At 51.9% G+C, this 24,614-nt stretch overlaps 1 protein-coding gene across 1 annotated transcript in view; it reads left to right on the forward strand.

The window, feature by feature from the left end:
* SREBF2 (sterol regulatory element binding transcription factor 2) overlaps window positions 1–24,614 on the forward strand; it is a 251,077-nt gene that overhangs the window by 77,949 nt on the left and 148,514 nt on the right. The window contains exons 11-12 of the mRNA XM_078683331.1: window positions 2,059–2,228; window positions 2,592–2,763. Of these exons, the coding sequence (XP_078539457.1) occupies window positions 2,059–2,228; window positions 2,592–2,763 (342 nt within the window). The remainder of the gene's footprint in view (window positions 1–2,058; window positions 2,229–2,591; window positions 2,764–24,614) is intronic.

Raw genomic sequence — 24,614 nt, forward strand, 5'->3', positions numbered from 1 at the left:
ATAAGAAAACAAGTTACTTTCCTGTAACTACAGTTATCCAGTATTTGTATCTTTCATAGATTCACATGCACCCACCCTCCTCCCCGGAGTCCGTTCTCTGTTTTGGGATACTTATTTCCCACTTGTGCTAACGAAAATCTGAGGAGAACTGGCTCTGCAGAGAGTGTTTCCAGAGGGTGCTGATAGCTGATTGGTTGGGACCAAAGTTTGGTTCTTTTAGCATAATGATGTAGATGGGCTACTAAGATCTAGGCCTCAGGCCTTTTTCTTTTGGGCCTACTACTGTTATCTACCTTTGGCACTGCTTTTTTATTTACCGTGGGACTCCCGCCTAGGCGACGGGGAATGATTCAGGCATGTGAATCTATGAAAGATACCAATACTGGATAACTGTAGTTACAGGTAAGTAACTTGTTTTCTTCTCCGCCAGCGCACATAAATCCATACTCCTACGTCCTTCCCTATTGAGAGTGGACTGCTGCTCCTCCAGTGCCTGTCAACATCACGCTTGGCTAACACAAGGCAAATGCCCACCAAAGTCTTGGTATAGTTAGCACCATCTTATTGATCCATTACTCCCAAAAGCACAATCTTAGCGATGAGCAGTGTTTTTTTAAAATTGGAAATATCTTTCCCATAGAAGTCATGTTTAATCCCTGCAAGACCTTTGTAAGCAGATGTCCATCTCTGACTTTCAAGACTTGTTCATGTACTGCCAGGATCTAGAACATTAACTCCTCAGCCCTTGCAAAAAGTGCCCTGATGCACCCAAAGGCAATTCAAAAATGGGAGGCCACAATGTTTGACTAAAGCCCACCACAATGCAACCTCATACGCTCCTTCTTTTTGAAAATTCCTTCAGCTATAAGAAACAAGGAAATACAAGAAAAAGTAGTCCTCCTCTACTACGAAGAGATTCTCCCTTCTTGGGAGAAGTCTGGGAATCGTCAGCGCCGTTCCCTGATTGTGGAATCTGCTTTTTTCTCTGTTTCCAGGTCTTCAAAAACGGTGTCCAAACTTTTTTGCCCCGTCTGCCAATGCCTCCTAGACTTGGGCCTTCAGACAAGCTAATTTTGATCTTTGCACATTTGCCATTATATTTTTTTCAAACTTGCCTCCTGCCCCCAAACTTTAGCTGGGATCCCTAACTTGCCTGCCTCTACAACTTCTGCCCTAGCACTGTTCATCCTGTTTTGGAGTCGTGCTGTTGCTTCGACTCCGCTTCCCAGGCCCTTGACCACACTACTTTTCCATCTACAGACTCCACTAGAGGGTAGCACAATGACACACTCCGCTCCAGCAGTGTTGAATTTAGAGCTGCTCCTTTGAACGGTGGCAGAAAACTTGTCCAAAAAGCAAATACTCATGATTTCTAAGAACAAGGGACAGGCATCTTTGGAGGATGAGCCTCCGGCTGAACGTTTCTGAAGGGCACACATTTTGGAGGAGTATTTCTGCTTTCCCTTCTGATAACCCATGGCAGGGTGTGCTTGCTTGAATGAAGGTTCAAAGGAAGACAGACTATTGTCATCTGTTGCTGCACTGTTCTTGAACAAGAAAAATGCAAGCGGTCTTAACATGTTGCAGGAAATGACTTTACCATATAGGTTCACTGCTCATGTTGAATTGTTGGAGTGTTCATGCTCCTATGTTCTGGAGAGGATCCTGAATCACAACAGAGGCAACATGGCACCACCAACCTTCACTGTGAGACACTGATGTGAAGATTTTCTGCATTTAGTCTGGCGACTGAGGATATTGAAAAGGTGTTTAGTTTGCAGGAGTATGCACCATAGTATAAGTTTCTAAAGATAATTAAATTCTTTCAGTTTTTCACCGTTGAACATCTTTCAGAGCTCACAGGAGAGCGGTTTCCCCCTCAAATTAACCTGCTCTCCTAAAGGTCTATTAATGTTCTGCTACTGTGACTCTAGGTTGGACATGGCTGACACTGGATAAACCTGCTGTGAGGTTAGTGTATTGTGGATTACTTGGTCTCTTGCTGTGGAATCACACACTCACACTCTCTCTCTCTCTCTATCCCCCTCTCGAATTCAGGGAAGCTTCCATCCAGCTCGCCGTTCCTGGGGCTGAATCTAGCCCTGTGTGCAGTCAACCTAGCTGAGGGTGCTGCTGAGAAGATCTCATCCAGCGTGCTTGCTGAGGTGCATCTCACTGCAGCCATTGACCTGAAACAGTTCTTCAAAGGCAGATTCCATTTCATGGCGGTGAGTGCATTTGCAACCCAGCGCACCCTTCCAATTGTGGCCCGTCTGAGCAGGTGATGTTAGGTGCTCCAATGTGTAGTCCAGGATCTCCTACCACCTCCTTTTAATTTGGGTCCTTGGTGACAGAGGACAGCATTGATCCCTAGTGTCAGTGTAACAGGGGTGTTGTTGATATCTACGGAAATGTGTAAGCAGAGTCCGGTGCATCCCCATTGGTAGCATGGGTTAGGTGGTTTATTGATATGGGTTGGAATGGACCACTGGGATTGGACTTCATGATGCAATTATGTAGATTTTGCTCTCACTTGACCCTTCACCATTAGTTTCCTTTGTGCTCTAACTTTGTGCTTCTTTTTCTTACAGGGTTATTTTCTGAGTCGAGCCCAAAGCTTGTGCACCAGCTCAGACAGCTCTTCGGTGCCTGATTCACTGCGCTGGCTCTGCCACCCGCTGGGGCAGCAGTTCTTTGTAGAATACAACTGTTCAGCTAGGGGTGCCTCCAGGGACAGTCTCTATAGCTCTTCACGGAACCCAGGTGAGTCACTCAGCCTTATCCTGTGAGGGTCTGCAGATGCAGTGAAATGTTTAAAAGCCCACCATTTGTTGTTGCTGCCACAGGGTTTCCAGTTCATGGTGACAGTTAATTTGTTTCCTTCCTATCTAGAGAAGAATTTGAGTAATTGCCATTTTAAAGTGTCTCCTATCTTTTAGCCAGAAGTTAAAACTTTAAAACCAAGTTTTAAGGTTCACTGTCTGGGCCAGGAATACAGGTGCTGGCACAGTAACTGAGGCATAACCAAGGGGACATTCACAGGTGCAATAAGAGGGCACACAAGCAGACACCATAACTGACTGCATAATAACTGGCATAATAACAAAGAAACTCATTATAAGTCAGTCAGTCATAAGCTTTTATTCGATATGCAAGATATCTTATAAGCACATATACAAAACGTCATTACAAAATACAAAAAGACATAGCTTTAAGAAGTCAGTATAAGAACTCATTTAAAAAGGATAAAAGGACATAAAGCGCCCGTAAATAACTTAGCTAAAAAAAGAATTAAATCGCTACTGACAATCTCTTACATCGAATAAGCCAAAACTGTTTTAAAAATTTAGCAATTCCGCACACAATGGGGGGGGAAGTGTCTGTAATTAAAATGCGCAAGGCGACTAGGTGGCTACGAGTACCCAAGATTTGGAAGAGGGGTTTCAACTAATACCTCCGGGGCCTGGCATAATCCGGACATTCAAATAGAACATGCACAATAGACTCAACCCTGTTCGGGCAACAAGCACAATTCGGGGAGGCACGGGCCACTGATGTCCAATTTGATACCACAGCTCCTAGCGGGAGGGATCCAACTCTAAATTTAAAATACAGGGCTCGGTCAAATGGGAGTGTGATCAGGTCCAAATAGGGTTCAAAGGCCACAATGTCTTTAGTTTGTAAAAATGAGACCGTGGACTTGCAGTGCTTCGAGTTTGTGATTAAGCGCTCCGCCGTCCATTTCCAAAAGAGCGCTTTAACAACTTCTTTAGGAGGGGCTGTGCGTGAAGTCCAACAATCCCCAAGACCAATCTTCTCCAGGAGCTTCTTGGTTTCACTCAACCATCTGATCTTGGCCCAACCCCCCAAACTCATTATTTCCCCCAAACCATCGGCGTAAGATTTTAAGTCCTCACCCCTCCAAATTCGCGTCCACAGTAGGAGAGGGCGAAGCTGAGCCTGATCTTGGATGCTCTTACAGCCCGTGTCCAACAGCACTGGTACAGATGGCGTGCTCAGTGGAATGGAAATAATAGATTTTAGAAGTTTGGTCTCCGCTATCGCTAGGGCATCCAATCGGCAGTGGCCCCACAGCTCAGCCCCATAACTGACTGCATAATAACTGGCATAATAACAAAGAAACTCATTATAAGCACAACAGCTGAGGGCATGAGTCCTGGTGCAATAATCTGTGAGAATTTCTCGTGGCTTTTTGTTGCAAAGTGAGCTTTTTTCAGGTGGTCACCCCCAATTTTTCTTTATTTTTTTGGGACTTATCTGCTGGTAATCATGACTCTAACATTGGTCCACTGCCCATTGGATGTGCTCTGACCCCGAAATCATGTTGATATTGACTTTAAACCTGATTGGCTCGTTTAACATTCCTATAAGGCCATACTATGTGGTGCAGAAATACCCAATCTGAAAGAAACAGTTAGTTATAGATTCCTTAATTTAGAACTACCCCAAGGCGTCAAACTGGATCCAGAAAGTTTTTCGGCAGCAGTACCCCTACGCGTCGGAAGGTGGTGTCGGTCAAATATGCGTTTGTTGTCTGTGTCGTGGTCGCCGGGATGCCGTTGCTGTACCTACCTAGATGCCTCCCTCGTTCGCTGACGTCAGTTATTTCTTTTTCCGCACCAGCTAGCACAGATTCGGAGAGAGCGGTACCTCCAGTCACTTTTTAACTGACTTTTTCTCGACTTTTGTTGACATCGTTTTTGAGTCCATCGACTCCTGGTGCACGAGGGATGCCCGGCTTCAAGGCCTGCGGTTCCTGTAACCGACTGATGTCGGTGACGGATCCGCACCGTGTGTGGTTATTTTCTTTGGGGCGCGACCACGACCCCAAGTCGTGCCCCGACTGCCGGGCCATGAATCCGAAGTCTTTGCGGAAGCGGTCCCGTAAGCTTCACGAGGCCCGGCAGTCGACTCCGCGCCGCTCGAGGTCCCAGTCGCGTAGGAGGTTGAGGGACTGGTCCCGGAGCCACCACCATTCTTCTTCCAAGTCAAAGCACAAGAAGAAGTCGAAGAAGCATTTTCGCTCTTTGACTTATCCCCGTCCGTCGGCTGACATGACCAGGGATGCTGGTGGGGCCCCTCCTGCGGGTCAGCGTGCCGAGCCTGAAGGGTCGACTCCGGTTTCTCCCCCCTGTCCGGGACCCGGAGCGACCCCTGCCCAGCTTCGACAATTTTACGAAGCGATGCACGCCATCTTTGGGCAGCCTGACTCCACTGGCGTGCCTTCAGGGCCCGCGGACTCTGCTGGGGGCCCTGGGCCTTCGACTCCGGTGGCTTCGGCACCGCAAGGTCCCCTTGGATCCAGACCTGAATCTGGAGCGGAGCACGGCGACCTTGTAACACCTCCACCGGTGCCGACTCCACCACCACCATGTCCGCAGCCGACATCGGCTGGGGACACAGCCGACCTAGTGTCAACCTCGAGGTTGACACTGAGGACACTGAGCCGAACCGGCGTTGACCGACGCCGGATCCGGTGCTGACCGACGCCGGATCCGGTGCTGATGGGTACTTTTTTACCCCTGTTCTACCCTGGATCTTTGAGACCAGATTGGCAGCCAGAGGACGGTGGGGAGGACTGGGAGGGATCTGGAGACCCTTTGACTGACCAGTTGGGTTATGAACCGGACTGGAGAGAGAAACTGGGGGAAGCCAGTGGTCTGAATAACTCGCCAGATCTTGGCATGTTTTCTCCTTCTACCGTGGCTACGGAGGAGGGAGTATCTTACGCTGTGGTGTTGCGTAGGGCGTCCGAGGATCTCCACCTCGAGTTATCTACGGTGGCTGTCGGGACTAACCTCCTGACAGAGGTGCTTCAACTGGCGGCGAGCTCTTCGGAGCCCCTGCTCCCATTTAATGAAGCCCTGACAGACATCCTTTTGGGCACCTGGTCCAGGACCAACACAGGGCCTCCTGTGGATAGGATGATTGCCCGACGAGACCGCCCGGCCCCGGGCGACCCCACTTTCCTCTCCCAACACCCCACCCCTGAGAGCTTGGTGGTCCAAGCTTCCATCTCCAAGGGCGCATTTCCTACCGCCCCACCTGATAGGGAATCCAAAAAGCTGGACCATCTTGGGAAGAAGATGTTTTCTTCCTCCAGCTTGGGACTGCGGTCGGTAAACACTGCATGTCTGTTGGCCTGTTACACCCACTCCGTGTGGGATATGGTTGCGCAAGTACTGCCTCAGTGCCTGGAGGAGGCCCAGGCCGTACTTTCAAGAGCGGTTGCCGAAGGGAGTGATGCAGCAAAGTTTACCATCCGCTGTGGGCTGGATACCGCCGACTCACTAGGCAGGGCGATTTTCCATGTCGGTAGCCCTTCATCGCTAAGCCTCGTTGAGGTTGACTGGTTTTTCCCGGGATGTCCAATCCACCTTTACTGACATGCCCTTTGATAGCTGTCGCCTATTCGGTGACAAAGCATACAGTGCGCTAGAGCACTTTAAGGACTCTCGGGCTACGGCCAGGTCCATGGGCCTCTCCACGACCTGCCCTGCGCAGTCTACTTTTCGTCCCTTTCGTGGCTACGGGATGGGTGCCCCACCACGTCCTGCCCAGAGCCACAGGCCAGCGCAAGCTGTTCAGCCCCTGCGCGGCCGGGGACGTGGGAACCAACGCTGTGGTCCTGGGGGCCAGCATGCGGACCAGTCCACCACAGTCCCCTCTGCAGCAGCCTCCAAACCCTCCTAGTCCGACCTTTCAGGGCCACCAATTGGCACTGGGAGGCAGGTTTCGCCATCACCTCACCCACTGGCGCACCATCACGTCGGACAGGTGGGTTTTGCAAAAAGTCTGAAGGGGCTACTCCCTCCCCTTCGAGCTACCCCTCCATCCATACCACCTCAGTACCATTGCATGTCAGAGGATCATCTGGCCCTTCTCCAACAGGAATTTTCAGCACTCCTGGCCAAGAGTATCATCAAGCAAGTTCTTGTTCCAGAAGTAGGTCCTGGTTGCTATTCCCACTACTTTCTGGTGCCCAAGAAGGACAAAGGCCTGCATCCTATCTTGGATCTCAGGGATGTCAACCACTTCCTCCAGACGGAGAAGTTCAAAATGTTGACGCTGGCTCAGGTCCTGTCTGCCCTCGACCCTGGAGACTGGATGGTAGCTTTGGACTTGCCGGACACTTACTTTCATATCCCCGTGCTGCCGGCCCACCGGCGTTACCTACGGTTCACGGTAGGCCACGAGCACTTTCAGTTTACCGTGCTCCCCTTTGGCCTTTGGCTATTCACGAAAGTGATGGCGGTGATCGCAGATCAGGGGTTCCAGTCTTCCCCTATCTCGACGACTGGCTGTTGAAGGCGGGCACGCCCCAGCTGGTCATCTCCCACCTCCAGACTAGGGTTCTCCATCAACGTTCCGAAGTCACACCTGACTCCCTCTCAGAAGCTCCTCTTCATCGGAGCCGTTCTGGACATAACAGTTTCGGGTCTATCCTCCCGAACAGTGAGTCCGGGATATTTGGGCTATGATTCTGATCTTTCAGCCTCTATCCCGGGTTTTGGTCAGGAGGACCCTGAGGCTGCTGGGCCTCCTGCATCCTGCTAGTAGATCATGCCGGGTGGCATATGCAGGCTCTGCAGTGGGACCTGAAGTTCCAGTCGCAGCATCAGGGGAATCTGTCCGATTGCGTCCAGATCACGGAGGGCACTGCACGACAATTGCAGTGGTGGCTAATGAACCAGGATTGGGTCAACGGCAGATCCCTCTCCCTTCCCCAACCAGAACGCACACAGTGGTGATAGACGCATCCCTTCTGGGATGGGGTGGCCACATGGGAGAGGCGGAGATCAGAAGCCTCTGTCCGGGCTCCACATCAACCTTCTGGAGCTTCGGGCGATCTGTCTTGCACTCAAAGCATTCCTTCCCTCTGTTCAGGGAAGAGTAGTGCAGGTGTTCACGGACAACACCACCACCATGTGGTATTGCAACAAACACGTCTGGATGGGATCATGGACCCTATGTCAGGAGGCCCTCCGCCTCTGGACATGGCTGGAACATCAGGGCATATACCTGGTGATTCAACACCTGGCAGGTTCACTGAACGCCAGGGCGGACGAACTCAGCCGCAGGTGCATGATTGATCACGAATGGCATCTTCACTCTGAGGCGGTGCAAGGTCTCTTTCAGCAGTGGGGAGAGCCTTGGTTAGATCTGTTCACCAGCGAAGAGAACGCGCAATGTCAGCAATTCTGCGCGTTGGAATTTCCGAGGCGGCACTCCCTAGGCAATGCTTATCGCAAGAGGAGTTGCGGTCTTCTATACGCCTTTCCGCCTATACCACTTCTTCCCAGAGTGCTGAATAAGATCAAGCGCGACCTGGCCCAAGTCATTCTTGTGGCTCCTGATTGGGCACAAAGAGTCTGGTATTCTGAGCTGCTACACATGGCCATCGATCCTCCGATCAGACTGCCTCTTCGGGAGGATCTGCTGTTGCAGCAGCAGGTGACGGTCCTCCACCCAAACCTGTCTAGCCTCCACCTCCTTGCGTGGAGATTGAGCAGCGGCAGTTGACGTAGTTTGACCTGCCTCCCGAGGTCTGCGATGTTATCTTGGCAGCCAGGTATCCCTCCACTAAGACGGTTTACGCCTGCAATGGAACAAATTTGTGGCCTGGTGCACAGCAAAGGCTGTGTATCTCCTTTCAGCCCCCCTTTCTGAGGTTCTCTTATTCCTTTCTTTAGCCCAGCAGGGCTCTGCTCTGGGCACTCTTTTAAGGGCTATCTCTCTGCCATTTCAGCCTTCCAAGGGCTTCCTGATCAGCCTTCTTTTTTCAAGTCCCCTGTTTTAAATTGTTTCCTTAAGGGCATTACTCATCTTTTTCCTCCTGTTCCCTACGTAATGCCTCAGTTGGACTTGAACTTGGTTCTTACCTAGCTTATGTGCGCTCCCTTTGAGCCGCTACATAACTGTCCTCTCAGGCTTTTAACCTTGAAAACTGCCTTGCTGGTGGCCATCACGTCTGCGCGAAGGGTGAGTGAGCTACAAGCTCTTTCTTCCAAGCCTCCATTTATGGCTGTTCATCCGGACAATGTCGTCCTCAGAGCTAGACCGTCCTTTCTTCCCAAAGTGGTTACTTCTTTCCACATTGGCCAAGCCATCACTTTGCCCACCTTCCTTCTGCTTCCGCATCCTTCAAAAGAGGAAGAGAGGCTCTACCGTCTGGATCCAAAACGTGCGCTTTCCTTCTACTTGGGTCGCACCAAACACTGGGTGGACGACCAGCTCTTTGTTGGTTACCTGGGCGCTAAGAAAGGTCGGGCAGTGCACAAACTGAACATTTCCAGGTGGGTTGCTCTGTGCATCAAAGCTTGCTATTCTTTGGCAAAGAGGGAGCCTTCAGTGGGGCTGCGTGCCCTTTCCACCAGGGCAACGGCAGCTACTACTGCTTTGGGACGAGGAGTTAATCAATCGGGGGTTTGTAAAGCGTGCTACTCGCCCGTGAGGGTCTCAAGGCGCTCTGTCAGTAAGAGTCCCTCTTAATGACATCTGTCAGGCAGAACCGTGGGCATCGCTGCACACGTTCACCAAACGCTACTGCCTGTACAGCCAAGTCCGGAGAAACAGCTTCTTTGGCCGTTCTGTTCTCCAGGACTTTCTGGTGTGAACTTAGTTTGCATACCCACATCCGGGGTTGCTATTGCTGGGGTGTCTATTCTAAGGTCCTTACCTTAGAATAGATACCCCAGCAATACCAATCTATAACTGTTTCTTTCGGATGAACAAGTTACTTACCTTCGGTAACAATATATCTGTGAAAAACATAGGTTAGTTATAGATTCCTTACCGCCCCACTCATCCTCCCCGTTCTGCGAACTGACTTCTAGGGTTAAGGACTTCATTTCAGGGACCTAGGTTTTTGCACCATTGGTCAGAGTCTTGAATTGGTCTGCGCTTCTAGCGTGAAAGTCGTGTACAGAACTGCTGTCAGCGCGCAAGGGCGGCGTCTATGTAGCTACAGCGACGTCATCCTGGCGACCACGACGCCGCCGACAAACGCGGAGTCTACCAATGCCACTTTCCGACGCGCAGGGGTACTGCTGACGAAAACCTTTCCAGATCCAGTCTGACGCCTAAGGGTAATTCTAAGGTAAGAAATCTATAACTAACCTATGTTTCTTACAGATATATAGTTACCGAAGGTAAGTAACTTGTTCAATAGCATGAAAAGTTAAATACTACGTGTGGAATACAGCACCTATTGTGACATCTACTGCAGTGGCAGTAAAAACATGGCTACAGGCCTAACCTGTGTAGCTTCAGACCAGCAGCTAAAATCCTGCTGCACAAACCTGTCAAAACCACCCGTTTGACAGATGGGAAAACCTGATTTAAAATATAAAAAAAGGTCCGTCTAAGTGCACCTTGCTGATCCCAAGGTAGGGTGCATAATATTTAAGATTGGAACCTGTTTGACATTATAAATGTGATGTGGTTTCCCCCTCTCCCCCCCCCCCCTCCCAATGGCTAAGCAAAAATGACATTGTCACTGGTCAGGCTGTTCCTAGCACATTAGAAAAGTCAAAATACAGATTATACTCTTTAATCTATGGCTTTTGACCTGTACCATCGGCAGACTCCATTCAGAGCTAATAAAAATACAATCTAATGGTAAAGTCAGGTTTTTATTAAATATCTATTTTGGAAATGTAACTTTTAGAAAGTTACCTTTACCCTGCCTGTAGGTGCTAGAGGCTAAGTTGCATTAGCTGTCTAGCAGCTGCCCTGCCTAATATGTATCCCGAATGAGGTGTGAATTTTCTCCCAGGGGCTACACAATAGGTTGACCTGAATGAGCAGAGATGACTCCTGAGCTCAGCAGAATATGCAAAGTGGGGGCAGTGGGCTTCCTTTTGACACTACAGTGTTAAATCTTGTCTGGCAGGTTGGTTTGAGCCATAAGGCATACTCTGGTGTGCTTGAAAGGGAGAAAACAGGATGTCGGAACTGTTCTTGTGTATCCCTATCTCGGTACTGTTTGACCCTACCTTCGTCCTACCATACTTCTGTTTTCTAATTTGTTGTGGGCACAGGAACTGCGTCAAACTGGATTGTAGTGTTAGATGTAGAAGGAAACTGGGGATTATCATAGTGCATTCTCCTACAGACATTTACCCCTCAGAGGACAAGTTTGTTTGTGGCTGATGACTTTCGCCATCTTGAAAATGCCCCTGCCTATGGCATTTTGGGCCTACTTGCTGTAAGTCAAACAGGCACTACTGAAAAAAATGTTGCCAGGAATAAGGATGGCACTCTATCAGAAGACTTTCTGGACCTGTGGAAGAACAGAAGAGGCCTTGACTGTATGTCTGACTTGTGAGTGACTGAACCTGCTCCTCCTTTGTATCAGGGTCAAAGAAGGGAACTCCAGGGGTCAGTGGCTGACCCTCTGTGTAGCTACAGGGACACACAATGCTGCAAGAGGCCTCCCCCCTTTAATTCCCAGCTGACTAGTGGCAACTGGTACCTGGACTAGACTTTGCTGGTGGCCTCTGCCTGGCATCCTGAGAGTCTCTAGGTTGCCCTACGAGGTCCTGGGGATATCTTAGAAATGTACTCCTTTAGCTGCTTGGGCACCAAGAAAAAGTTGGAAACATTTGAAAACTTGCTGCAGTGACAAGGAGACCTACCATGAAAGTACGAGCAGTTCCTTAGCATCTGATTGTATTTAAGATGTGTTCCCCTGAAAGGCTCCAGCATGGAACCTTTTCCTTGCACAAACCTTAAAAGCTCTTGAGCAGTGGTCCCCAATCTGTGCACCCCGGGGCACCATCAAAACTAGCCTGGGACGCCGTGCATCAAGGATTTCTGATTTCGGTTCCAAGTGATAATTGCCGGTTAACATGATAAAATGTGAGTTTTTCATTAAAATCATAAAACCTCTAAAGCAGTGGTTCCCAATCTGTGCGCCACGGCACCCCAGAGGGGGGGCTTCCTCAGAGACAGGTGCACATCTGTGTGGATGATGTCAGCTCTGGTATCGGTCTGGGATGATCCAAGAATAGTTAAAAAGCCCTGTCCTTTCACACATGGAAAGGGCAAAGACTGTCAGTCCAAATAGGTCCCTTCATGTTGGATTACCCTCCTACTAGCAGCCTAATACACTATCTATTTTAATGTGACCTCGGTACTATTGGTCGGAGCTGCCTTTTTCATTGGTGAGTCACAAGACCTACTATTCTTCATCTAGATATGAATGTATGCTTAACTTTTGACCAGGGGCTCCTTACGTTTATAAGGGTTTTTTTTTCAAAGGATGAGATTAGTGCTACTGACCTCTCCTCCTTTAGCCCTGGGGTTTACATTTCACCCTGGTTCTATCACCAGCAAAGCACCTGGTGTAGAACAAGACCTTCTGTGGTCTTATTTGCTGTTCGACTTCCTTTACATGGAGGCTTGCGATCATGTGTTTCCACATCTGGAATTTGCTACCAGTGTATATTGCTGTACAAGGTCAGCCTGCTCCATGTTGGCTTTAAGAGAAACTAAGGAGTTTGCTGTTTACCTGTCTCTGTTAGGAGAATCCAGGAAATGAGCCCACCTGTGTCCCCCTACATGCCCTCCAAGTAGGTCATCAACCCTGGTAGGGACTCCAATTCACACACGTTTTTTCTGTGGCATTGTCCAAACTATTTTTGAGTGAACCCACCGTCTAGGGATTTGCACGTGCCTGCCAAAGGAAGGATTTTGTTTCCAACATGAAATTGTGGACTTTTATTGTAAATGTTATATTGAGTTTCTACAGTGCTATGCTACGTATTGTTGAGGCCCAATTGGTACCATCAGACGGAAGGCAATAATGTATTAAAAAGAAATAAACTAGGCCGCAGATGCAGGCTTTTTCTATCAATACACAAGTATCTAAAAACGCATACCTGTATCTATCAGGGCCTAACAAACCATGCTCAGGAACTAGCTAAAAACATACCTTTTTAAAGATCACTTCATCACAATGCAGTATCAGTTCACTTCTTCGAAAATCCTGTGTCTCTCCAATCAGTCAGTAACACTGCTTCTCTTCCAGGGGATACTCCTCAATAGTCCTAAGCACTGAAAAGTCCCTCCCAGTGCGGGATCCCGGAGCAATAGCATATATATATATATATATATCTATATATCTATATATATCTATATCTATATATATATATATATATATATATATATATATATATATATATATATATATATATATCTATCTCCTGCTAATCAGACCCACAGTCCAGATGCACTCTCTCTAAATTCACACCATGTACTCTAGATACATCCACAATTGGGAATTGGTTCACCTTGTCAGCCCCTGTAGAAGTGTACCTTAGGTACTCAGGGCATAGGTGCAACCAAGGCCTACCAGGGGCTGCAGCATGTATTATGCCACCCCTGGCCGGCCACTCAAACTGACACAACTGGCTGATCACTCAGCTGGGGCAAGGTCGTGTAATCACCCCTTGCTTAGGTATAGTATTCCTATATCTATCCTTATATATAGACACACAGTAACCTATAAGTCACTCCTATGGCAGGCCTTAACAATCCTGGAGGCAGAGTGCTTGGTTATGTGTGAGATGGTACTCCAGCATGAGCTGAGCCTGTCTGCAGCTTTCGGAACCATGTCCTTATAGCTGTTCTATGATAACGCCATACCATATACTCTTAAGTGCATTATAATCCTCGCGGTTACATGCTAACTTTGGTTTGGCTTTATCTAAACATGTCGTGTAAGGTGTCATATGCTTTGGAATATTACCCCCTCGCCAATTCTGGCGACGGGGGCAGCATTCAACCCTTCTAGAGGGAGAAGACATGTTGTTGCTGACTATCCCGGTTAAAGTTAACCAGAGCCCCAGCGTCACAAAATGGACGCTGCTGCCACAGACACAAGTCTGACCTCTTGCTGCTGGGAGTCCTTCCAGTCACGGAGGTTTGGACAATAGGTTTCGTGCCTGGAGAGGTGCGAGCACCACCCCAGACAGGACTTTGTGTATTGGGACAGGGAGGGCTGAATAGAATGAGACACTGCCTGGGGCACACTAGGTGCTCCATGCATACCCCAGTTCAAACCGGTTGCTGGGGCACTCCAGCCTCAGCTCTGGCGCGAAACTGGACAAAGGAAAGGGGGTGTAACCACCCCTCTTTCTGGTCCCACCCATAGGAGGGACCTAGAGAGTAATCCAGCCCCTTTTAGTTGTATAAAGGTAGGAGCTGAGTCCTGAGACTTTAGATTAATCCTGGAATCGAAACTTGACACAAAACTCTGGACCTTCGACGTTCTGCTGAAGCTGAAGACTAAAGAATCTCCCTTGTGGCCAAGGAGTGACCACCCTGGGCAACCAGGCACCATCCAGCAAATCAACGGCTTGCTTTGTCGACGCTCCCGCCGGGACCCAAGCACAGAGCCTGACAAGACCCAGACTTCCAGACCTCTCTGACCCTCTCTTCACGTCTGCAGCATAGTTGAGATCCGTGGAGGCGACGAGACATGTGGGACCGGACATCTTGAAAAGTCTACGACTTCCTAACTGTGCAGCTCCTGAGGTATACTCGAAGCTGTGCACTGGGGATTGAGAAGCCCCGAATCCGAGCTCCACCTGCACCGAAGATCAGCCCCACACACTCCACGAGTTCTGCGTGGGGCCCTTCTGCTTGTGTTCTGCTCGACGCGTTGTCCGGTTGCTGGCCCGTTGGCTGGTAGCCTCTGTGACGACAACACTTTTGAACCAACTCGCTGGTCTGGTTGCTCCAGACTGGCCCTTGCCTCCCTGCAAAGGTGAGGCACCTCAGACCTTGCTGGTCTGCATCAGAAGCCTTCTTTGTATCCTGCGTGGGTTGCCTATGCCAAGGCTTGTTGACTCCAATCCGGCGGTCGACCCCTCCATCTGCGAGAACCTTCGTGGGACAGCTCGCCGCCAGCACCTGGTTATCCTCGACGCCTCCTGGTCCGCGTGGCTGAAGAGACAAGCTTAATGACAGCACCTGATTGCTCCTCGACGTCGTCTGGTTCCGTCCTGGTTCCACCCGGTCACTGGCTAGTGACCCAGACTCTGTCCCCTCTGCTTTCAGGTCTTCATCCTCGATCCACCCTTGGATCCACCCGGACATCTTCCTCCCGGTCGCCTGCAGCATCTTTCTTCACAGGCTCCATAGACTTCAACAGCGAAACCCGACACATCTTCACATCTATGCACCCGCTTCCTGTGGGTGAGCTAACGCGAGTATCCCGGTGCTCCCAAGGGTATTGACTATCCAAGTGTCTAGGTGTTTCCTCCTAGCTAGACCGGAAGTGTCCTAAATCCTTATTTTTCTAACTTCTAAGTTCCCATTGACTTTACATTGAGTCACGCGTGTGTGTGTAAAGACACTGCACGCGCCGCCTATGGGCCTCCTACTCCTAACCTAACGTTCAGATAGTGTAGCCCCAGCGGTTCCCTAGGCCCTAGGCCTTTCCTTTTCTCGTGACGTGGTTCTTATACCACTTTCTTAATATATGGTTTGCTTCGCCCCTAGGGCCTAACTGTATTTTGTGCAACTTAACGTATTCTGACTAAGTAACTTGTGATGTGCTTTTGCCTCTGATCTCATAAAGAGTTCAGAGGAGTGTGTTAGTGAATAAATACATATATATTTTATATATATCCTGTGTGGTGTCCTTTCATTTGATATTCAAGGGGTTACATATGGTAAAACAGCTGGCTTTACAAGCCCTCAAGAGTCTTTTAGCCTAAGACTGTTCTGTCCACGCTACCACTAGGATACCTGGTCTTTAAGGTTGACTTACAACCATCACCATAAGGGTTGTTTGGACTGGTGCAAGGTGCTCACTAGAATAGTGAACATCATATACCAGGCCAACTTCTCACACTCTGGGTCACTATCTTCAACTCTCATCTCCTCGTCTCCAAAACCACCATCCCAGCACACAGCCGTAAACTAAAAATCTCTCTCCTGAAACACCAAACCCTTACCGGATGCATTTCCATTACCATTTTTGAGAACGGCACCATCCTAATTCAGGCCAAAGACGAGAACCTTGAGTTTTTCAACTCCCTTTTCCCCGCACTAAATAAGGCAACATCTCTCAACTCACACCATTCAGGGATCCCCCCCCACAGGAAACCACCAACAATTACCAAGCCTTCTGATCCCACCCACCCGTGCTCGCTCCTTGAGACCATCCCCTTACGTTTCCGGACTCCGCAAGCCCCGCTTCCCCCTCAACAATAGCTCCTCCTTTCACCCAACACTACCCCCCCCCCCCCATCCATCTCAGCCAGCCTCCCAGAACTAAGCCTATCTCCCAACCGCAACTGATTCACAGCCCCCCTCCCCCACCAACCTGATCGCACCCAGAGCACAGACATCTGCCCAAAGAAAAGTCCGACTTCCAAGCAAAACCGAGTCACAGCCCCCCCTTCCGACAACCCCAACTCAGCCAGAGCACAGCCACCCCCCCCCCCCAGAGAGGAACACTACTCACACCCACAACTGGGCCACAACCCCCCCCCCCCCAAGCCCTATCGCGGACGAACATTAATCCAGAGTCCGCACTCCCTCATCCCCTGAACCCTTCTAGAAGCGACATGTCCTGCAGCCCCTCCCCCATTGGGCTCAGCTCCTTCCATCCTCCCCTCCCCCTCAAACAATCTGACGCAACGCCTCGACCTCCTGGAAGCTCAGCTCGAAACCCTGGTTAGTGGCCTGAAGGAAACCTTATCCTCACTAGTGAAAATCCATTTGTCCACCTTTCATTCCATAGCTCCTCCCATCTCAACCTAGAAGAAATGACTCACCGCCCCCCAACCGGACCCCTGCCCCTCACAGACAGTTATTCCACCCTCCCTAGCTCAGGTTCCACCGTTGAATTCTGCTCTCAAATCCTCGATTCAAGTTATTACTGGAATGGGCAGGGACCCTCCCCCAGTAGAGCCATCAGACCCCCAGCATACTTATCCTCCATACCTAGAGCTCAGCCCAGCAAATCGAAGCCCGAAGAAGAACCTTCCATTAATTGCATGCTCATAAACAGCAGATATGCTTCCAAACATACAACTGAAATAGCAGAAGCCATCCTTTCCCATGACCTAGATGTAGCTTTCATCACGGAAACCTGGCTTAACACCCTGTCCTACCACAAAATGGACCTACTGGTGCCGCCCGGCTTCTCAATAATCCACAAAGACAGACATGAACATAGAGGTGGCGGCATAGCAATCGTTCACAAAAGTGACCTCCATCTCAGAAAGCCCCTCATGCCTTTATAACTCCTTCGAATGCCTGTCGGTCAACATCAAATCACGCTCGAACAGGTCGCTACATTGCCATCTCCTGTACCACCCTCCAGGCAACTCCAACGAATTTGGAGCACAGCTCTCCGACCTGATCACCCAATGCGCACTAGTAACGACAACAGTATAATTATGGGCAACCTCAGCCTAAGATGGAATGATACACAAAACCCGCTCATCCAATCTCTCAACAGCCTCCTGCTAGATAACGGTATGATGCAACATTGCTCAGAAGAAGCACACCACAGAGGAGCGATCCTAGATGCAATCATTTCGGAGAGAAAAACACCACAGAGTAGCGATCCTAGATGCAATCATTTCGGAGAGAAAAATAATCACTATGGACTACATCATTCCCGTGGACTGGTCTGACCACCACATTATACTTTTCCATATCAACCAACCGGCCCTAATCCAACCCCTTACACAGACCCCTTCGAAATGGGTCAGGAACACAGCCCGAGTCCCCCGGGATAAACTAGAAGAAGGGCTAAGCACGCTCCTCCCTAGCTTGACTGAGCACCTCTCAACCTCTCAACCACTGAACTCACCTCTCTCTTCCACTCCAATATGACGCTCACCTTGGACCTACTTGCGCCCCTGAAACAAAAAAAAACCAGAAGCACCCCCTCTAGGTCTTGGTTCGCCACCGACATCAATGAGGAAAGAAGACACCTCAGAACCTTAGAAAGAATCTGTAGGAACAATCCCTCCGCCTTCCATCGAGATCAACTCAAGGCAGCACGCAGAAACTTCAATGAACACATCTGAAAGAAACAGGTTAGTATTAGATTCCTTACCTTAGAATATCCCCAGGCGTCAGTCTGGATCCGGAAACTTTTGCGTAGCAGTACCCCTGCGCGTCGGTAGGCGTCGTCTGCAGGCGTCCCCTGCGGCTCCGCGTCGTCGGCGTCGTGCGCCGTGATGACGTCGCTGGAGTATATAGACGCCGCCTCCGCGCGCTGACGTCAGTTCTTCTTTTTTCCGCGCCAGTTAGCGCAGATCCGAAGAGCAGTACTCCGGTCTTTTGACCAAGTTTTTTTGTTAACTGATTGATCTTTACGGTGCCGGTAGGATGCCCGGTTTCAAGAGTTGTGACGAGTGCGACCGCATGATGTCGGTCACCGACCACCATCGACTCTGCCTCCGGTGTCTGGGCGCGGACCACGACGTGGAGTCCTGCGTCGACTGTCGGGCCTTGACTGGAAAAGCTAGGCGGGAGCGGTCCCGCAAGCTTCTCGAACTCCGGTTGTCGGCCCCGCGTCGAGAGCGGTCCCGGTCCGGTCGGAGGTCGAGGGAGCGGTCGAGGGAGCGGTCGCGGAGCCGCCATGGGCGCTCCGGGAGTCGCCACCATTCCTCCGGCTCGTCAGGTAAGCACAAGAAGTCGGGGCGTCGCCATCGCACCCCCGACTCCCCCCGACGCCCGCGTGCTGCGGCCGGGGGCTCGGGTGACCCCACCCCCGCGGTCCCGCATGGGTCGCCGACGCCGTCTGCCCCACACCTGTCGGTCCCTGGGGAAGGCGCGTCGCGTGAGGAGATCGAGGCCTTCCTCATTGCTATGAGGGCGAGGTCTTCTCCGGCGGGGCCTTCGGCGCCTGCGGGCCCGTCGGTCCCGTCTGGGGGCCCGAGCGGTTCGGGTGCTCCTGCCCCGGCGCCGCCGGTGGCTCCGGCCCCGGCGCCGCTGGTTCCCTCTGGTTCGTCGCCGGCTGGTCTCCCGGCCTCTCCGGCGTCGGTTCCTGTGGGCCAGCCCAGGGTACCGCCCCCGCGTGGTGCAGCGACTCCGCCGTCGGCTCCGGCCGGCGTCGGGTCCCCGGCACCGACGCCGCGCGGCGCCACCCCCCTTTCCTCCCCGACTCCGGACTCGGAGCCGGACCGGCGTCGGCCGACGCCGGACCCGACGCCGATGGGGCCTGTTGACCCCGATGTCTATATCGTCGACCCAGAATATGGGTATGACGAGGAGGAGTATGGTGAGGGTTGGGAGGGGTCTGAGGACCCTCTATCCCGTGCCTGCCAGTACGATGTGGACTGGGTAGGTGATCTGGGTGATGCCAGTGGCCTGGACGAGTCGCCCAACCCTGGGTTTGTCTCTCCGTCCCCTGTGGCGTCCGAGGCGGGTGCTGCCTATTCGGTGGTCCTGATGAGGGCTGCCAAGGCCTTACACCTTGAGCTCCCCGTCGCGAAGGTCAAACCGAATATCCTGACGGAAGTTTTTAAACCGCAGTCATGCCCCCAGGAGCCTCTGCTGCCGTTTAATGAGGCCCTGACGGATGTCCTTCTGGGCACCTGGTCCAGGCCCGCCTCTGGTGCGCCGGTTGACCGGAACGTTGCCAGGCGTCACCGTCCCTGCGCGGACGACCCTGCCTTCCTGTCCACCCATCCCTCCCCGGAGAGTCTGGTGATCCAGGCCTCCACTTCGCAGTCCGCATTTCCGTCGGCTCCGCCCGACCGGGAATCAAAGAGGTACGACCAATTCGGAAAGAAAGTGTTTTCCTCTTTGAGTGCTGGACTGCGGTCTTGTAACACCGCGTGCCTCTTGGGCCGCTACACCCACTCCCTGTGGGATACGGTCGAGGAGTGTTTGCCGCAATGCCCCCAGGAAGTGCGGGACAAGCTCACCCGGGCCTTTGTTGAAGGCCGGGATGCGGCGCGGTACTCGATCCGTTGTGGTCTGGACACCACGGACTCCCTGGGACGGGCCATGTCCACTACGGTGGCGATTCGTCGCCATGCCTGGCTGAGATCTGCCAACTTCTCACCAGACGTCCAAAATACGCTTATGGACATGCCATTTGATGGCAGTCGCCTATTTGGTGACAAAGCGGACCACGCGCTGGAGCGCTTCAAGGACTCCAGGGTCACGGCCAAGTCCTTGGGTCTCTCGACCCAGACCCAGCGCCAGCAGACGGGTTCGTTTCGGCCCTTTCGTGGCCAAGGGAGAGGAGGTCCCACACGTGCTGCCAGCCACGCGGCGCAGAGCGCTCCCCAGCGCGGTGGCGCCCGTGGTTTCCGCCGTGGTGGCGGTAGAGGCCAGCGTCGTGGTCAGTCCACGCCTCCCTCCGCTGCGGCATCCAAGCCTTCCTAGTCCGAGCTTTCGGGCTCACGTGACGCCAGTGGGTGGCAGGGTTCGCCATCACCACTCCCGCTGGCGCGCGATAACATCGGACAGGTGGGTGCTGCAGCTTGTCCGAAGGGGCTATGCCCTCCCCTTCGAGTCCACTCCTCCAGCCATGCCACCGCAGAACCACCGTGTGTCGGGGGACCACTTGACACTTCTGCAGGAGGAAGTTACGGCCCTCTTGGCCAAGGGGGCCATCGAGCGCGTTCCTGGGCCAGAAGTAGGGTGTGGTTGCTACTCCCACTACTTTCTGGTACCCAAGAAGGACAAGGGAGGCCTGCGTCCTATCTTGGATCTACGGAACGTCAACGGCTTCCTCCGGAAGGAGAAGTTCAAGATGTTGACTTTGGCTCAGGTCTTGGCTGCTCTAGACCCACAAGACTGGATGGTAGCGTTGGACTTGCAGGATGCGTACTTTCACATCCCCGTCCTGCCGGCCCACCGGCGTTACCTGCGGTTCACGGTAGGCCACGAGCATTTTCAGTTTATCGTGCTCCCATTCGGCCTTACCAGCGCCCCACGGGTGTTCACGAAAGTGATGGCGGTGGTCGCAGCTCATCTGCGCCGGTTAGGGGTTTCAGTCTTCCCCTACCTCGACGACTGGCTGTTGAAGGCGGGCTCGCCCCAGACAGTCGTCCACCACCTTCAGATGACGGCAGACCTCCTGCACGAGTTGGGGTTTTCCATCAATGTGCCGAAATCACACCTGTGTCCCTCTCAAAAGCTCCTTTTCATCGGAGCGGTTCTCGACTCGGCGCAGTTTCGGGTTTATCCCCCGGAACGGCGGGTCCGGGATATTCAGGCTCTGATTCCCATCTTTCAGCCGTTATCCCGGGTTTCGGTCAGGTTGACGCTGCGGCTTCTGGGGCTGATGGCCTCCTGCATCCTTCTGGTGCATCACGCCAGATGGCGGATGCGGGCTCTGCAGTGGGACCTGAAGTTTCAGTGGGCCCAGCATCAGGGCAACCTATCCGACCATGTCCTGATCTCGGAGGGCACTGCGAGGCAGTTGCAGTGGTGGCTTACAGACCGCGATTGGGTCAGGGGCAGATCCCTCTCCCTTCCCCAGCCGGAGCACGTGGTTGTGACGGACGCGTCCCTCCAAGGCTGGGGTGGCCACTTGGGAGAGGCGGAGATCAGAGGCCTCTGGTCTCCGGCGGAGTCCCGGCTCCATATCAACATGTTGGAGCTGCGGGCGATTCGCCTGGCACTGAAGGCATTCCTCCCCTTTGTCAACGGGAGTGTAGTGCAGGTGTTCACGGACAACACCACCGCCATGTGGTACTGCAACAAACAGGGCGGTGTGGGGTCGTGGACCCTTTGCCAAGAGGCTCTGCGCCTCTGGCAATGGCTGGAACGTCAGGGCGTGACTCTGACGGTTCAACACCTGGCAGGTTCTCTGAACGCCAGGGCGGACGAACTCAGCCGTCGGTGCTCGGTGGATCACGAATGGCGTCTGAACTCGGATGTGGCGAGAGGCCTCTTTCAGCAATGGGGAGAGCCTTGGTTAGATCTATTCGCCACAGAAGAGAACGCGCAATGTCATCAGTTCTGCGCGTTGGAGTTTCCAAGACGGCACTCGCTCGGCGACGCCTTTCGGCGCGAGTGGAGTTGCGGTCTGTTGTACGCCTTTCCGCCTATACCACTTCTGCCCAGAGTGCTGAAGAAGATCAGGCGCGACCGGGCCCAAGTTATCCTTGTGGCTCCGGACTGGGCTCGAAGGTACTGGTATCCCGAGCTACTCAGCATGACAGTCGGTCCTCGATCCGCCTGCCCCTTCAGGAGGACCTTCTGTCGCAGCAGCAGGGGACGGTCCTCCACCCGAACCTGTCCAGTCTCCACCTCCATGCGTGGAGATTGAGCGGCGACAGTTGAGGCCATTTGACTTGCCTCCTGAAGTCTGTGATGTCATTCTGGCAGCCAGGCGTCCCTCCACAAAGTCGGTATACGCCTGCCGGTGGAACAGATTTGTGGCATGGTGCACAGCGAAGGCTGTGGATCCCCTTTCTGCCCCTCTATCTGAGGTTCTCCTCTTCCTCCTTTCCCTTGCCCAGCAGGGCTCTGCTCTGGGCACTATCAAGGGCTATCTTTCTGCCCTTTCCGCCTTCTTGAGGCTACCTGATCAGCCATCTTTGTTCAAGTCCCCTATTGTGTTAAGATTCTTAAAGGGCATCACGCACATGTATCCTCCAGCTCCGTTCGTGATGCCTCAGTGGGACTTGAACCTGGTTTTGACTTTCCTGATGTGCGCTCCCTTTGAGCCCCTTCATTCCTGTCCTCTCCGTCTTCTCACCTTAAAGACGGCCTTCCTGGTAGCCATCACCTCTGCCAGGAGAGTGAGTGAGCTCCAGGCTCTTTCTGTTCAACCTCCTTTCTTGTCTGTTCATCCTGATAAGGTGGTTCTTCGGACCAGACCTTCTTTCCTGCCCAAGGTAGTCTCTGCTTTTCACATTGGGCAGTCCATCACCTTGCCCTCCTTCTTCCCGCCTCCGCATCCTTCAAAGGATGAAGAGCGGCTCCATCGTCTGGACCCAAAACGTGCGCTTTCATTCTATATGGATCGCACACGCCAGTTCCGGGTGGATGACCAACTGTTTGTTGGCTACGTGGGTGAGAAGAAGGGAAGGGCGGTACAGAAACGGACCATCTCTCGGTGGGTCGTCCTGTGCATCAAAGCATGCTACTCTTTGGCTCGGAAGGAGCCTCCTGTTGGGCTGAGGGCCCATTCCACTCGGGCCACGGCGGCTACTACTGCCCTGGGCCGGGGAGTCCCTTTGCAGGACATTTGCCAGGCGGCCACGTGGGCCTCGCTGCACACCTTTGCGAGGCACTACTGCCTGGACAGTCAAGTCCGGAGGGATGGCTTCTTTGGCCGTTCGGTCCTCCAGGACTTTCTGGTGTAGGTTGTATTGGTTCGCAGACCCACCACCGGGGTTGGTATTGCTGGGGTATCTATTCTAAGGTAAGGAATCTAATACTAACCTGTTTCTTTCAGATGAACAAGTTACTTACCTTCGGTAACGATATATCTGTAAGAAACAGTAGTTAGTATTAGATTCCTTACCGCCCCGCCCATCCTCCCCGTTCTGCGAACTGATACCTAGGGTTAGGGGCATCCCTTTCAGGGCCCTAGTTTCAAATGGCACCAGTGTTGGTTCTCACATGGCTCTGCGTGTTCTGGCGCGGAAAAGCTGTGTGCAAAGAACTGACGTCAGCGCGCGGAGGCGGCGTCTATATACTCCAGCGACGTCATCACGGCGCACGACGCCGACGACGCGGAGCCGCAGGGGACGCCTGCAGACGACGCCTACCGACGCGCAGGGGTACTGCTACGCAAAAGTTTCCGGATCCAGACTGACGCCTGGGGATATTCTAAGGTAAGGAATCTAATACTAACTACTGTTTCTTACAGATATATCGTTACCGAAGGTAAGTAACTTGTTCATCAGGACCAAAAAGACATCTTTCTTCTGCTCCGCCTAAGACAATGCAACAACTTTGCCAGCTTTTTCAGCGACAAAATCTGCAAAATTGATCTATCGCTCAGCACAAATCCCTCCACTCCCACGGAGACCTCGATGCCAGCAACAAAAGTCAGCATCCGAAAGAACACACTTAGTCTCTGGTCCTCCTTCCGCCCCATACAGGAAGAAGAGATTATCAATCTGATCGCCGCCGTTAAACCCTCATCCCACTCCCTAGATCAGCTGCCCACGAGCCTGGCTAAAGACCTTAAGCTTACCCTAGCCCCAATTTGGTGCAAGATCATCAATAGCTCAGTGAGCACGGGAATCATTCCAGACTGCCTTAAAGTAGGGCAAGTCACGCTGCTACTAAAACAAGCATTTGCAATGCAATAGGTCTCGCATTTACTACAGTTTGAGCTATTGGCATTGTTGATTACAATGCCTTTTATTAATGTGTTGGTTTTTTAAACAAATAAATAAAAGGCATTGTCATTTCCAATGCCAATAGCATAAACATTCGCAAATGCGAGACCTATGGCATTGTAAATGCTTCTTTAAAAAGAGATAGGTTGTCAAATAAAATCCATTAATAGGAAACTTTGTGTCTTACAGACTTGGAACAATGCTGTAATCATAGAGGGAAAGCTTGAGATTAATCAAAAGAAATGTGAGCACGTGTGTACTGAACACGTAAAGAAGAAAGCTATAAATGTATAGCGA

The sequence above is a fragment of the Lissotriton helveticus genome, chromosome 1_1 (genome assembly GCF_964261635.1).
Source record: "Lissotriton helveticus chromosome 1_1, aLisHel1.1, whole genome shotgun sequence".
In the NCBI taxonomy this organism is placed as follows: Eukaryota; Metazoa; Chordata; class Amphibia; order Caudata; family Salamandridae; genus Lissotriton; species Lissotriton helveticus.